The following is a 17,703-nucleotide window of genomic DNA, read 5'->3' as shown; positions in this document are numbered from 1 at the left end:
ATATATATATTTTTTATTTTATTTTATTGTATTTAGTTTTTCAAGAAATATTAATTTATAGTCTATTACAAGATATGCACAAGATGTGTAATAAAACTAAACAATACTCGAGAATATTAAAATCTAATAAATTAAGTCATTAAATTTTCATTTCATTGACCGTTTCGGTTAGGAGCTGAAAGACTACTAAGGCGTCGCAACTTGTGACGGGTGTTAGCCGATTTATATTTTAGTTGGTTACCATAAAGATTATTTTCGTTATTATTAACTCCCATCGCCACTATCAAGGAAACCCCAGCTGTAATTCACAGAATTCCGATGTGTTATCATTCATATCTCACAAACGAGAAAACCCTCATAAGTGATAATAAATTCATCGTTATCATAGAATCGACAACAGATACTAATAATTAGATGTAAAGAACTGCATTCACAACATATATTTTTTTTTTTTAATGCAATTTACAACTGTACAAAATAATACAATAGGTAAATATGTTGTATGTGTCATATACACTTGAAAATCTTGGGAAGGAGCCACCCATTGGTGGTACTTCAAACATTAATTTAAATTAGAAGGTCCCGTGGCCATCATCTTTTCAGACGCCTCGGAGGATTATCAGGGATTGTTAAGGATGAAAGATTAAGAATTAATGGGTTAGGATGGTTAAGGAGTTTGGAATGAAAAGACGCATATCTGTTTTGGGTTAAATCTGCAACGAATGGGATGTTAAGGTCTTTGTGAATGAGTTTATTTGTGACGTAATAAGGAGCATCAAGGATTTTACGTAGGATTTTGGATTGTAACGATTGGATGCGGGAAGAATTTGATGGTTTGGTGGAGCCCCAGAGCTCAATTCCATATGTCCAAATTGGTCTGATTATCGTAGTGTAAACTAATTTTTTGTAGTGAATGGGAAGTTTTGAGCGTTTGTCAAGTAAGTGTTGTAGCAATCGGAATCTACGAGCAGTTTCTTGTCGTTTCAGTCTTGTGTGTGGAATCCAAGTAAGTCTCTTGTCAAGATGGAGTCCTACCTAAGTATCGAATCTGTTCAACAGGCATTAGTGGTGTATTTAGAAAGGATACTGTAGGACAGGGCAGAGGTTTACGACGGAGAGTAAAGGTGATCTGGTGGGATTTGTCAGGATTTATTTTGATTCTCCAGTTTTTACACCATTCTTCAATAGATGTTATGTGTGCCTGTAGTGTTTGTGATGCATTAGTTGGGTCGTTGTTTACAGAAAGTATACATGTGTCATCAGCATATGTTGTTAGGACTGTGTTAGGATGGGTTGGGATGTCAGCTGTATATACCGTATAAAAAATGGGACCTAAGATACTATCTTGAGGAACACCGGCGGACTGAGAAAAGAGAGATGGGTAGGCTAGGTTATGATTTACTTTAAAGGTTCTATCAGTGAGGTAGGAGCGAATTATAAGGAAATATGTTGGGGGCATTCACAATATTAAATTTACATTTCTATTTCAATTGTAAAGTAATGTTCAATTATAAAACCATTGTTACACTGGAACTGTCCATTTTTGATATGAAATTACCTTATCGTGATATAAAACCAAGAGATAGCAACTAAGTCCTTTGGTTTTTTAGGATAAAAAATAATTCTGCTTGACACGATTAAAAAAAAAGAATTTTTATTTAAGTTTGTATTGAAAGTATTCCAAAGATAGTACAGTGAATTGGAGTTGTTTTCCCTATTGAGGGTCTACAACAACATGTCCCAAAGTTACAAATTTGTCCCTACTTAACCTCATTCTAACACATAATCAATTGGAATGAGAATTTTTTTGTGTGTGAATATGTGTTTTCAAAGCAGAACAATACGGCGATATTTTATTCCAAATGTTATTGTTCATTGTTTTCAACAACCTTTTATCAATCTATTGTCTTCATAATCCCACGTTCATAAAACTCCTGAGGTTTTATGTCTAAAAAACTGATCGAGGTGGTTTCTGTACACTCTCAAACGTTCTCAATTCAAGGAGTCCTGTAGCGACCAGAATAAGTTATAGTCACTTGGTCCGCTGAATAAGGAAAATGGAGTTAAACGTCCCATCCAAGGCTTAGGAGTTTATTGGAGGTGACTTAAAAGTATGAACCCTGGTATTTGTACTCCATGGTTGTCCATTATTCTTTGATGGCCCGGTGGTGTTGAGTGGTGTAATTGTCTGACTAACCTCAACGCTTAGCTAGTGTGATAGTCGGCTTCTGTATCTCAGGGGTATTTCATAATTTTTCTATATGACTCTTATATTAGTTTAGTTTCGTAAGAGCAACTTTGACATAAAAATGCTCCTAGATTCACTACTTCATTGAGTTGTTGGCAGGAAAGTTGAAACTTTTTAATAAATATGGTGGCTTCGGTTTTTGGAGACCCGAGTCGCTTCTACATTTCATCTTGTAATTTTTATAAAACTTCGCATTGGTTTGATGTGAAAAACGGTGGTTTTAAAACGTTCAACAACTCCGTTGTGGTTTGCTTGGTTCCGCCGGCTCCACTTCAACTGGTGGACTGGTGGAGTATTTCTCCAAGATTTTCAGGTTTTTTGTTAAACTGGAGAATTTCTGGGATAGATATCCAATAGGATAAAGCAAACAATTCAATATACTTCCACCTCTGCAGCACAGTTAAAGGGAAGAGGGAGGTAGAGAAGAACGTCAAAGTACACATCTTCAAGGCCGTATACCTACCTACCCTCCTTTACTGAAGTGAAAGCTGGATAGCACTAGATAAGCACCAAGAAATGAGATACCTTTGGAGAGTGGTAGGCCGAATTAGGAGGAATCACATACGGAATGAGAGAACAAGAGAGGATTTTGGAACTGTCTCTATAAAGGATACCATTGGAAAGAGAGAACTCAGATGGTTTGAACATCTCTGTCGGATGATTGAAGACAGGGACCCAAGGAAATATTTTGAGGCCAGACCAACAGGAAAACGCCCAAGAGGGAGACCCAGAATACAAGCCCTACATCTCCACAGTGAGAGAGAGAGAAAGGGAAAAGCCGGGATTCCATGAGGGTACTGGCTTGGGATCGAGAGGTTTGGTTTGCCTGGACAGAGGAACATCCACTCTATAAGGTACTAAGCAGGAAGAAATAGAAGAAAAAGAGAATTTCTGGATGTACGTATCTTTTAGACTTATTTTTAATATAAACGACAGTTAAAATATCTCATTTCATACTGGTTAGTCGATGTGAGAATAGAGAAGTAAAAAAGAAATAGAGAAAATAAGTAAATATAAATAGAGCATCAATATACGTAATAAAGGATGGAGTAGCGCGTTAATTAAAAATAACATAATTAAATAACCAACTTAAAAATCCTTTAAAAGTCCCCCCTCCCATTGCAATTTTGAACGTCCATTGTACATTGTAGCCCACGTACCTTTGGTTGGGCACGCTTGATATGGATGTCGTCACCATAATTTTAAAATACAAAATGATCAAATTCGAAAAGAAGTGAACCTTAAATCACTTAAAAATTTATCAATGAAGGATGCTAAAACCGGGGTCCAAATTTCATTCAGTCAAATGTCTAATCTTTTCAATTTTTTTCGGCATTAAAAAAATGTGTTCGCCAGGTAATACTTATGAATATTTATAAGGCGGGGATTGCGTTTGAAGGGTGGACGAGTTTGCAATTTGGCAATATTAAAACAGGTTCCACCACTTTGAGGCCACCTCACTGATAATATTACTAAACGCAGTTGCATTCAACATTTAAAGAAAGTAATAAAAATGAGGTTTTCTACAAATGATGTAACATTATTGACGGTACTAAATTCAAAGAAAGTAACATGAACTATCGATAGATTCCTACAATCGTGATTCAATAGACGAAATCATCAACTTCTTTATGTTGTTTTTTTTCTAGGAAAGGAATTTTATTTTAAAAAATTAGACAACTTTTGGCCGAGGTAAAGAAAATTAACTGTCTATGTTGCAGGGTATACCGCTAAATAAGCTCATATAGGATTGACTGTGGGTATAATTAAATTAACATTATAAAAGTTTACATTTATCAACAATACCAATACTAAACTAATTAAATATTGGAGCAAAGTAAAATCCTAAATAACGTAATTACTAAAATATTAAATATCGATACTTAGTAAAATTATTGATACTTACTGAAATAAGTTAACTAAAAAAAAAGTCAAATAAGTTTGACATAAATTATAAAAGTGCTCAAAATAAATAAATAAAATAAAATATACATTAAGAAACTCAATTTTGATCTGAAGTAAAATAAATTTAGTTAACTTTTACTTTCACTTACGTATTTCAAATTAATATTAATTGATAAATAAATTTGTATAAGTTCGTCGTTTTAATAATAGATATAGCAATAATATTTTATTTGTTTAATCAATAATAAAATTCTATAAACCTAAATAGATCTGAACCAAAATGCACATACTATTAGCGAAAAAGGAAATGTAACCAATGCATAAAAAGAGGTGAAATGTAATTTTCTATGATATTATGAAGTGAATCGACGCGATATGAGATTAATAATTTTAGATAATAAATAATAAATATTTTATTCATATAATAACCAAATGGAAACTTTTAAAACCAATTAGAGAATTACTTGACCCAAAAGAGATTTTTTTTTGTTATAATTGCAAATACAGTGAACTTTGGCCGACCCAAAGCTTCCTAATTCGTACCGTTGCGCAATCCAAACAAATAAACAATTTTATGCATACATTATTAACCCCCTGTATTATATTTAAATATATTATGCACTGTTAAGTTGATTTATGTACTGTTTTTTTTTCTTGAGTAGGTACCAGATGGTAGCATCAGACAGTGGCAAAATAATATTTAAAAATGATAAATATAAAATAAAATACGTGTTTATTACAATTTTAATTATGGGGCAAAGTGGAGGCTGCAACGGTTTACGGTACAATTTTAAAATTATTTATATTGATAAAACATATGATATAATTTATACAATACAATTAACTACAAAATAATAAAACTAAAACTAATATAATGAATAAAATAATCTATATAAATAATAATAATGATACGAATTTACAAGTATAAATTGATAGTAATGAAGTCAATAAATTGGTGTGTAAGTATGAAGTAAACCTGTCAAGATAAGAATACAACATAATTTATAAATAATAAATCTAGTTTAAAATAAAAACTATAAGCTATAAAAAATGGAAACATATTTATTTTTCCACTTTGTTTATTTATAGAGGGATATTGATTAAATTTTGATTCAATTAATCTTCAGCGAGTAATTGTACCAATTGATACAAAGAACAGTTTACGGAGTTCGCAAATATAATGAATAGGGATAGGATTTTTATGTTTTCACATATTTTTACCTGACCATGATATCTTCGATTCCTTACTAACTAACGATGTTTCAAGACATTTCTTGCCAAAAGAAGCCATTTTTATTTCACATATTTTTGAATATTTGGCCTTTTTTACATATTGTTACATATTTTGTTGTAAATCACATATTTTCTGAAATATTTGTTATTTTTTTAGATATTTTGTCCTGAATCATGTATTTCCTTAAATTATTTGTTCAATTGTAAATACTTTTTCGCAACAACTACGTAAAATTCAAGAGAACGCAAGAAACATAAAGGTGAAATTTATCATTTATCATAAATAGAGGGTAAAAATTCTATATTTTCATCTTTAAACATAAATTAAAAGCAGAGGCAATAATAAATTTTCACACAGAATTACATCGAGAATTTCTCATAATCAATTAAAAAGAGCAAGGGTCTTATTCCTGTAGCATTTTCCTAGAATTTGTTTGTTTGCTCCTCAATCCATTTCTCTGTTTCCCCCTTCCCATGGTCCTTTCTCATCTTACTCTTGTTTCACTCCCCAAGTTTAATTACCACTACTAATTAATATCTTGTTACAGAACAGCTATCTTTTCTCTAAGTACATTTTTTTGTACATATTTTAACATAATTTCTTTAAAATGTTATTCATGTAATATATAATAAGTACAAATTTATGTAACTTTTTTTAAGTTATAAAATTACTAATTAATTAGTAATTTATGTTGTTGAATAATACATAATTTATAAATACATATTTTTTTAAATATTTGACAATTTATAAGCACATATTTATGTACATATTTCAGATTTTTTAGCACATAAAAATCCTATCCCTAATAATGAACCATGAGTAATAAGTTTAAAAAAATATTAATTTCCAAGAATAGTTATATTTGTATCGTGGAATAGATTACAAAAAAAGATAGGTAAGGATTACCGTTCTGAAAAACAGTTAACGGAGCCAGTCTCCTAACACATGAACCTTGTCGGCCTTAAAAGTACACTTCTGGCATTTAAAGCTGCCTACTACCCAACGGTACTTCGCTCTTTTTTACACTTACTGATTTCACACGCTAAGAACTAAATACATGATAGAGAGTATAACCAATATTTGACCGATGACCAATCATTATAATTTAATTTATTTTTCTTTACATAATTGTTTGTAAAAATATATATGAATTTTCAAAAATGTACATTAAAGAATTCTTAGAAAAAAGGTCAATACGTATCATTGTTTTAATGTAAATTATTTTTTTTTGCTTACTTTCTTATAACTGACGACTACACATATGGTATACAGTTAAACTATTTCAAGGTAGTTAAGGGGTCCCAACACTGTGTTATTCGGACTAATAACGCCCTTCATTCAAAAGTCATATTGATGAAACAGACCCTAATCAGGAAAATCCCTACTTAATTAGTACGACTGACGCTTATTTGCTATTTAGATATCAAACAGTAAGGATCTCCTGCAATGTTTCGTAATAAGCAGAAAACTTGTTTGGCCATTATTTTCGCAATTATTGGCAAGAAAAAAAATTAAACACACGTCATAAATGAAGCGCTCACAGCCTCCCCTCCACTTATTTAATACTTCCTCCCTAATTCAAATTTTAAATGACAGAATTTCAAAATTTTCTCAGAATTCATAATTATTAGACCGGCACGATCAATCTAAATGTCCCTCTTTGACTTTATTGTTCTTCCCTTAAAAGTTGTAAATCAGGATTTGGCAAAAATAAGTTAATTGTTTTACAGAAATACGTTAATTATTTTACAGACTGAAAAACACAGACACCGTGTTTAAATCGTCACCTTACCAACCTCCAGTCCGCAGCGGCGGTGGTTCGAGTCCCACCTGGACGGATTGATTTTTATTTAGTTGTGATCCATGAAATAAAAACTCGACCTTCATACTCTGGTTAGAATAGGTATGATAGCCACTAATGGCGTAATATCGAAGCAGCGGGTAAAAAATTGTATCATTATCAAATAATTTTAAAAACAGTTAAGTAGATTATTACAAGAAGAAATTCTCTACATACTACCAAAAATATAGATAAAAAACACATTAGAAACACTTGATAATGAATTTGTTTTCTAATATAATAATGTACCACGTAAAATATTAATGTGAAGCCGTTTACTACAAATATAATATTTATTTAGTATTATAGATCCTATAATTGCTATCTTAAAAGAATTATAAAATAAGGTATTTGATCGTAAAATAAGGTAACTAAAATAATTTTTAATTTTTAACAAGTTAATATTTCTTTGTTTTCTATTTATTTATTGCAATTTACAACTGTATTTACATAAAACACATTAAATTTGATGTAATATAAAAATGGAGTGATACAGGTATGTAGAGAAACTACCCATTGGTAACACTCTAATCATATTTTTATACTAGAAGGTCCCGAGGCCATTTTCTTTTCAGGCGCCTCTGAGGATGTCAGGAATAGAAGAAGAAGCACGATTAGAAACTAGAGGGTTTTGATGGTTCAAGTTAATATTATATGTTAATTAATATGTTTCACCTTCCAGCACTTACCATAACTAATATTATTCATTTAATAATATAAATTTTCTAAAAATACAAAAATACAAGAAATTAATCCTAAATAATCCACGATCCCTAAGACTACGGTTCGCAATAAATGCTAGAAATAAAAAAAAGAAGGTTTACGATGTCTTACATAAAAACTTGAGAAAACGAAACACCAAAAAAACCAGCAGTTAATCTTGCAAAAACTCAAATTCTCTTGGTGCGCTAAATGGGCACATGTAAATTTAGTACAAATGAATAACATAATTAATAAATCATTTTAACATGAAAAAATGAATTTCCATATACATGCATAGAAATCTATCTTCATTTTTCTCTTGAAACAAATCCTGCAAATATGTTAATATCAAGAATGATTCTTAGAGACTGTGAATGAAAGTTATTTAGGCGCATATTAAAAGAGGGTTGACATTTTAGCAAAAGTGTAATTATTTATAAACAAAAAAATACCGAAGCTGTGCCACCTAACTCTTATAAGTTCTTTAGCAGGAACCTTTACGCTAGTTAACTTTTTTTAAGGGGCGACTGGTGGGCGGAACGCTTCGGTTAATATCCGTTATAGAAACAAACAAAAAATGAAAGAGAAATGCATGTTTCATATTCTGTTTTTATTTTGCAAGGCATAACACTTGAAAGCGTTGGAAGAAGAAAACGAAGAAACATTAGAGCGGAAGCGAAGCCTTGGAGAATGAATTTTAAAGCACGTTCCTACAATTTCAACTCAGGTTACCAGCAGACTAAGTTCGAAAACGACAAAACTATAACAAATATTATAATAACAATAATAAAATAAAAATTAAGAAATATTTTAATACAATTATTAAAAAAGGTTTATATGATAAGTAAATAAAAAAAGCTATGATTTCAATAAATAAGGGTGAGTTTAATGAAACTGAAGTGTTCCGATTTTGTTTACGTGTTTTAAGTTACAGATAGTAATACTTTTTGAACTTTTTTTTTTGTAATCATTTATTTATTGTTATTTACAACTGTATAACATATACACAACAAGTAAATTTGATGTAGGTGAGATAGTGACATGATACAAACATGTGGAGAATCTACCCATTGATAGAACTCCAATTTAAAAATGTTACACTCATTGAAGCAATAAATACTAAGTGTAATTATTATATTGTCAATTCTATTAGCTCTAATAAAATAAGTACATTAGACGTCTATGGTTTTATTTTCTAAATCTGATGAAAATTCAAAACTAATTTATATGATCCATTGCAAGAATCGTTAGATTCGTGTAAATAAAACTCATGAGGTCATGATTGATGACTTGTTTTGTGACAAAGTAGGGAGCGTTAAAGATTTTACGAAGGATTTTGGACTGTAAGGATTTTTTTTAACTTAATATACATTTTTTATGGAAACACGGAATATTGGAAATATGGAAAGGGTATCTTATCGAGTTAGGTAATCACACTGTTGAGAGGCCGATACAACAAATTATACCTGAGACAAGTAAATCAAAAAAGGTAACATCAAAGTAAAACGAACATCAGGGAATGGTATCCAATAACTTAAAAATCATGCGTTAGAAATTGCAAAACACATTGCATAAATTGAACTGATGGCTTTTCTCCACGACTTGTAGACAGAGCTGTTTTATAGCAATTATGGCGGCAGAATATCGCCAAAATCATCGACCCGATTTATATCATTTGATCACGGAGGCCAAGTAAGCGGCGCAATTTTCACTTTCACCAGACATAAAGATATAAATTTCGCAACATATGGAGTGTTGCAATGGAAGGTACAGGACAAATGTCAGTTGGTCCAGCACTGCAAAATATCAAATAACCTAAGGCATTGAAATAAGAGCTAATTAGTAAACTTACTGAGTTTCGAAGCCTGAATTGAGGCAATTTATGATCTTTCAAAAGCAATCAACATGTAAAACAAAATTTAAGCCGAGTTTGATAAAAAATGAGTTCAGAACGATAAATCCCTCACTAGTCGCTCATTCAAAACGGGAAAATAGGTCTAATACATACAAATAATCTATGGCGCCTCAACGGGGAGAGAAGGGAAAAAAAATAACAATTGAGACGAAAAATAAAAACATACGGCTGAGTTCAAAATAAATCTACTATAATTTTTTTAACAGTTAAATTAGCTAAAGTAGGCTATTAGTAACATGAAAACGAATGTTTTAACAGTTTATAAAGTATAAATTATGCTTAAAAATGTTTTGTTTTTTTAATAATTTAGTTATTGTTATTTACAACTGTATAAAAATATATACAACAAGTAAATTTGCTGTAGGTGACACAGTGCCATGATACAAACATGTGGAGAATCTACCCATCGATAGAACTCCAATTTAAAAATGTTACACTCAATGAAGCAATAAATGCTAAGTATAATTATAAAATTGTCAATTTTATTAGTTCTAATAAAATAAGTACATTAGACGTATATGGTTTTATTTTCTAAATCTGATGAAAATTCAAAACTAATTTATATGATACATTGCAAGAATCGTTAGATTCATGTAAATAAAACTCTAATCAAGGTGAAACTAGTTTTAAATTGATCCAAACTGTATCATTTATCATTAGTAGATGAGATATCCAGTCAATCCCTCCTATTAAAAGATAAGACAGCATAATCACATCTATTCTGCATAGTCTAGTCTAGTTAAATTGTAAATAAATCTAGAAGTAATTGCAAAAACCAATATCCTTCAATGGAATCAGATGTGAAACCGTTTGAAAAACATAGTTATGAAAAGTTTACCATTCCCTTCGGGTAGGTAGGCTTAGTATGGAAGATTTTAGAAAATGGCCGCGTTAATTTTTAAGATTTATAGTCAATTACTTGTTGTATAGTATTATTAGTAGCTTGACTATGTAAATAAGTCATATTTAATGAATTAAACTGTACGTAAAATTATATTATCTGAGATTTTGAAAAGAAGCCTATTTTCACCCGACAATATTGTCCACCACCAGTGTAGTGCAGTCTATTTAGGTTTATATTTTGAGATCTATTCACAATGAATGAATAACAGTTATTTATTTTATATTGAGTTTCTTATATCCATAAGTAAAAACTATACCTATAAAAAGTTTCCACTTTTCTTATTTGTTTCTGTACAGCCCCATCAATAATACATTTTTTGAAGAATACAGTATTTTTTAACATCTAACACGTATTTTCGATTAGCAAATAATTCAATTGTTTACCTAAACTAAACAACAGAAACAGAAACTATCCTTGATAAGAAAGTATTAAATTATTTCAAATGTTCTCTATAGTAGTTCATTTTCTTAAAGAAAAAACTAAAATGTTGTAAACATTCATCTTAAAAATTATCAAACTCTATCGCAAACGCTACCCCTAGTGTCCACCAAGTCTTTACGAGTTACCTCACACGGCGTTAGAGAGCACTACCGACAGAATTGGGAAAAAATTAGTTGCGACAAAACTACCACCTCAAAGTGTTATTAAGATAATGTTTATTTATCAGTGAACCGTTGATAAAGGGGGAGTGGCATAACTTTACAATCCTTCAAAGCAAAAGTGAAGCCAAACAGTGGGGGTTGGCCACGCCCTTAGTATTTAGGTTTACATTGACGTTAATAGGAATGTCCACCATTGTAATATAATTGAAACTTTTGTTGGCAGCCACCAACTGGCTCCACTCCTTTGCTACCTCCCCTCCCCCGGGTCCATTAAAAGGCCCACCTTTTTAGCATCACTTTTCCTATCAGCTTACCTCCTACATTATATTCCTTCCTTCACGTAAACAAATAAGCATAATATTATATTATACACAACACTAGCATATAGTTTTATCGCTTACTAATTTTTACCGAACTGTGACTACGAAACTTGCTCTGGAAGAACTGGAAAAGACAAAAAGGGCTTTTCAGCTAGCTTCACTGACATGTTTAAGAGGGCGGAACCTCCACGAGGTTCTAAAACACCGAAATATGTGACCAATAGTGGTAAAGTCCAAGTTAGTTTTCCAGATGACATCTGACAACTTCTTCTTCTGATGCTGAATTTAAGAATGCCACTGTAGAGGTGGATACAGACAGAATCACAAGGGATCGTAAAGTTTCACTGAAGACAGGAGTGTCTGAATAATGAATTGGTTAAGTGGTAGGTATAGGAGGGTATGATGGCCAAGAGGTAGAGACTTCGTACAGAAATAAGGGGAGTACCCAGAGTTTCAAGAAGAGATCATCTATCGTTGAACTAATAGGGAAAACAACAATATAAATGTTTCAACATCTAATTAAAAATAAATTAAAACAAAAAAGTAGATATTATGATACACCACACCGAGGATATTAGTAAAATCGTTTACCTTCTAAGTGAATATTTTTTGTTTGTTTATTTTGTAATGAATAAATTCAATGCTATTGTAATATGTTGCATTTTTAATTAATATTTCTTGATTTTTAACGCAATAATCTTGTAAATGACCTACTTTATTAATAATATGACTTTATCATCACCTATGATTAATTTTGTTAATAATTTATTATCAATTCAACCGGTGAAATATGAATAATATTTGGTAATTAATCACCCTATAGCAGCATATATTTCTTTATTTTTTTGTTTAATGATTTTGACCAGAACCTAATATTACATTTGTCTAAAATGTTTTTTTGTTGAGAAAGGTTTAATATCTTAGGAACTATTAGACCTACAATTATAAGTACCCAAAATGATTAGTTAAATTTTCTCTATTGTAATTTTTATAATGTAGTTTGTAATGATATCCATCGTAGATACGGTAATTTCCACATTGACAGTCATAAGATGATGATGTTAATATATGAAAAAAAATTAGTGTTAAAGGAAAAACTGTATCTCGGGCGCCATTAAATGTAATTAGTTGTCTAAGGACTAAATTTTTAGCATATTTTCTCAAATTAAAAATAGTTATGCACGTTTTTGCCGCGGTTACTAGTTTCCATGATAGTGGGCATGGAATTGAAAATTAAAGAAACTATTTTTCTTGAAAGGGTCTTTCTTGAATAACATAAATTTCCGGTCATCTACCGAGGACACAAATTTAGAATTTAAATGTCAATCCAAATCCTACCAACAAATAAAAAATCAGAACCTACTAGACCTTTTGCGTTTATTGGTTTTCTATTCGTCTTTTGGACAAGATAAAACTTTTCCATGAATATCCTTAAACCCCATTTTTGACTTTTCCATTCAACGGTTCAAGCATGTACGATTTTAATTTAGAATTTTTTTTTTAAATAAGCCTGATGTTTTTCTATATCTGTAAGAAGCTGAGAGAGTAAAATAAAAAACAAAGTAGAGTTATACAAATTCATAGGTCGTATTTTTATGATTATTATTAATGAATTCGGTTAAATTAATATGCCCAAACGTAGATTTGTATTTAACATGTTACATGTTTTTTTGTTTTGTTTCAACCTTAGAACAGATTCTCCAAGCCATGAATCATTCACAGATATGTTCATAAGGTTTTCTCATACAAATACCAACTTATTTAAAAGTACGGGTTCCTCCTAACTAATTTATTAATTCCCCAAATCAAAAGCCATAGCCCAAATTAAAGGAATTGTATGCATGCCTTAGTCTATCTCACAATAACTTAAAATATGTCAGAGTAGTGTATCTATGAAGCAAACAACGCCAGAAATAGAAAAAAAAGGCAAACACGCTTCAATAATGTTAAAGAATAATTAAAAACATGCGATAAAATACATACTATCCATACACATTTTCAATTGCTTTGTTTTAGGTTTATACTATTTCCATTCTAAGGACAGTATTTAAGTTAGTAGAAACTGTAAGTAGAGAGAAGTTTTCATAAGTTTCTAATCAATATACGTACATGATGAATGAAATATGGTCCGGGTGCGGTCAAAAAAACTCAAATTGTAAATAATTATACTATTTTTATTGAGTCAACGTTTAATTTCAGTTTCAATGCCGCATTTCGTCACCCACATGGTAATTTCCTCCGCTATATGTACACAAGTGAACTTCAAGAATATGCTGTAGCTAAAATACAACATGTGTTTACTGTTAAACAATATTTTATCCCAGGTTCTACGGTGACAGTGATAGTGATAATGACAGCTATCGCAGCCACCACCATCGTAAAATAATGACATTATCTGTCGTGGTACACCGTCGCACAATCAGGATTTGCTTGTTAGTTACTATCAGTGCATGCACGTCAACTAACTGGCACATGCAGACGGCTTAACGGTGCACTGTCGTAACTTTAAACTTTTAATGGTTTTAAAATTTTAATACATTTCCCTACATTCTGACATTTAATAAACCATGTCTTTCAGATTTCCAAGCCTTTTTATTTGAAAAAAAAAGTCTGTGCGATAACAGCTATTGTTTGTTATTTATGATTATCAGTTTTTTGTATTATTAGGTTTACTATTAATCTGTAAACAAGCAATGTCATACTTTCTCACTGTTTTGATATTACATGACAGAGATCTGTCACAGGGAATTTAAAAATTATACCAGTAAAAATTACCAAATTAATTGGATTAACCCAATGATCTTGGCCATTTTTACTCCTTTTTAAATAATAACAAAGGCTTAGCTAAGCAAAAGATTCTATGCCAATATCACAAATTGATGTCTAAATACATCCCTCCAGTGATGCCTGCCCAAACCCAAACACAACAGATTGGTCTTGATCCTCCCATCTACTCCTGTCTGTTTAGGGTTTATTGACCTTTCAGTGACTCTTTTTAAAAAGATATATTACAATGATCATAATCTAGAAAGGGTAATAATGGTTACTGTCAATTTAAAACATTTAGTGATGATTTGAACCAATGTAACATAGCAATTAATAGGGGACATAGATTACACTCCAACTACACCTAAAATAGGTACATGATAGTTTGTAGATTTGCAACTTGAAGATGAGGAAATTGGCTCAAAGACATGTTCCAATGAAGAAATAAACTTTTTGAATGTAGAAGGGTACAGTTAAACCTAAGAGATTAAAAATGATAACATAATGCTTTTGAATATTGACTAAAATTGGACCAACCCTTACGTCAGGCTTCAATTCCAAAAGTATAATTTTCTAGTCATTTATGAGTGAATGTAAATTCAAAAGAAACTAATTGTACATAAACAACTATGATACCATCATAAAAACCGGATACAAGTAAAACTTTATTTATAGACATATTTCATAACATAATATCACATTATATACCAAATAAAAATTCATAAACCATTAATAGAAATCATTAATAGAATAAATGTAATATCTTTCATTAGAAAAATAGCTATAAAAAAAAAATTAATTCAGGAGGTGATTAAGGAGAGTGTGGTCAGAAGAAAGCACCTAAAATTTATGGTTAAATGATTAAAATCCAATAAAGTCATATGACTTTTCAAAACTTACTGAAACACATCAAACAGATAAATTTTCCAACATCTAAACAGAAAATAATTTAAAATATCTAATGGATAGCATCAAGTAGAAATACTCATTTATTATTTTTTATCAATGAGTGTTATAAAACAAGAAAACCACAGAATTAGTTCAAAACTTAATAAATTAGAATTAATTCAAAACTTAATAAATTCAACTTAATTCAAACTTCATATATGTCAAATATGCAAAATAATTAAATGCCATCAATATTTATGTTCAAAACCCATACTATTTGTTATCTATTTATAAAAAAATAACAATATTGTTTAATGAAAATCTGTTAATACTTAATAATCTTCATTTTTTTCAAATCACAATTCAAAATTGCCTTCAAAAGCATCAAAATTATGTCATTTTATCGGCTATCATATTAAAGAGTTATGACAATATAATCAATTTCAGTAATCACCTGGTATATTTCTAAATTTTACATATAATTGCTTAAAAGTTTAGAAAAGATAACTCTCGCTAAACCAATGTCAATAGAATACAATTTTATTCATATGACGTAACCTATTTTATTAAGAGAAATATTTAAATTATATAAACACATATAGATATAAAAATTATGTTAACTATTTTTCGTTCAAGATTAATTGTTATAGATAGATCAAATAGATTTAAAAGTTAAAAATTTATTTTTCATAATATTTCATTAAAATTGAATGCCCAAGTTTATATATTTGAATTATACTAAACAAAAAATAAATAAATAAAAAAGAACCAAGAAAATATTTTCGAAAATAAAAATAAAACTTTTATTATAATAATGAGAAATGGAAAAACCTTCGCAACCTATCTGGATCTTTTTTTTTTAAAGTAAAAAGATGTAACATTTTATTGTAATCATTCAGCTATTTTATTAATATAAAATTGTTGTTATACATTTTACAGAAACCAGAATAACAATGAATATTTTATATGCATTAATAATAAATAACACTTAGTCAGTAACAAACATTAAGGCTTAAGTCACAAATAAAAAATCTAAGATGTCAATTCTTGAATAGAAAAAAGCTTGTCTAGTGAACCATAGAATTTACACATACCATGGAAGATGGTCTAGAAAAAAATTTAATCATACCAACGCTTTTCCGAAACATCAATTTCATGGTTGATTTAATTTAATTATATATATTGCAAATGTAGAAAAAAAAATAAACAAATGAAAATATAACAAAAAACATTATATTATATCATAGGACAATTTCTATGATATTATATCATAGGACAATTTCTATGATATTATATCATAGGACAATTTCTATGATATTATATCATAGAAAACCCTACATTATCACAATCAACATTTTCTTTGTTTTTACTAAACACAAAAATTAACTAAGACATATACATAAAGCTAGAACAATAAAAGAAATTCTGCCCAGAATGTTCAGTTGTTTTTACTTCATTGTTTTATGTGCATACAATAATAAATAATTCCTTAAAGGTCAATCATATAAGGTAAAATATTATCAGTAACATGCATAAAACAAAAAACAGGTATCACATTCAGTCCTAAATAATGCAAATAAAAATATCACACAAAAAAAATTAACATCTTTGGTTCTACAAAACAGACAACAGGGTACTGTTTTGATTATTTTCCTTCTGTAATAATACTGATCCTTAGTTATTAAAACTGAGTAAAATGGTAGGAAAAGGAGAATTAAAAAAAAATAAACTTACCAAAATCAGATATTTCATTTCTTTCCTCTAGAAGTAATCTTCTTTCCTTAGGGAGAAAACATATCCAAAATAAAAATACAACAGAGAAAAGCACCAAGGATCTAAATAAAAATCTTCTCTTTCCAATTCCAATGAATGTCATGTTAATTTTTTTAACCTAATAAACGAAGTCATGTGCTTTAGGCGATAATCTGACATAAAACTAACTAATTATGAAGTATACACCGTTAACAACACGGGAACTAGCCACACACAACTAATCACAGGTGGAGAAGTGTCTCGGAAACCTAAGCGAAACCTTCCACATTGACGGCTAAGCTGTCTAGCAATACCAACATTACAAAAACAATTTACCTTTATGATCGTTTCATATGAAACGTACTTCAAAATATTGGAAAGCTTTCCTCCCAAAAATTTACAATCTCAATCTAACGAAACAATTTTTCAGCCTAAAAACCTTCTTTCTGGTCTAATCTGGCAGATGCTAGCAATGAATTAGTCCTTAATCCTTAAAGAATAATATTAGTCCCAAAATTAAAATATGTTGATTTGGTCAAAGGTAGAGGCAACCTTTCATTACCAATATCATTGAAACAATATATCTCTCAGACTATTAATACATTGACGAAATTTGATAATGACCCT

General features: G+C 30.1%; 1 protein-coding gene across 1 annotated transcript in view; it reads right to left on the bottom strand.

Moving 5' to 3' along the window:
- The window catches only part of Pgant1 (Polypeptide N-Acetylgalactosaminyltransferase 1), a 49,091-nt gene extending 31,730 nt beyond the window's left edge, over positions 1-17,361 (bottom strand). The window contains exon 1 of the mRNA XM_014427299.3: positions 17,059-17,361. Within this exon, the coding sequence (XP_014282785.1) occupies positions 17,059-17,200 (142 nt within the window). The 5' untranslated portion in view covers positions 17,201-17,361. The remainder of the gene's footprint in view (positions 1-17,058) is intronic.
- Between the last annotated feature and the right edge of the window lie 342 nt (positions 17,362-17,703).

This window comes from Halyomorpha halys, unplaced genomic scaffold (genome assembly GCF_000696795.3).
Source record: "Halyomorpha halys isolate HHAL.00 unplaced genomic scaffold, Hhal_1.1 Scaffold629.1, whole genome shotgun sequence".
In the NCBI taxonomy this organism is placed as follows: domain Eukaryota; kingdom Metazoa; phylum Arthropoda; class Insecta; order Hemiptera; family Pentatomidae; genus Halyomorpha; species Halyomorpha halys.
This window is presented reverse-complemented; position numbering and strand designations above follow the sequence as displayed.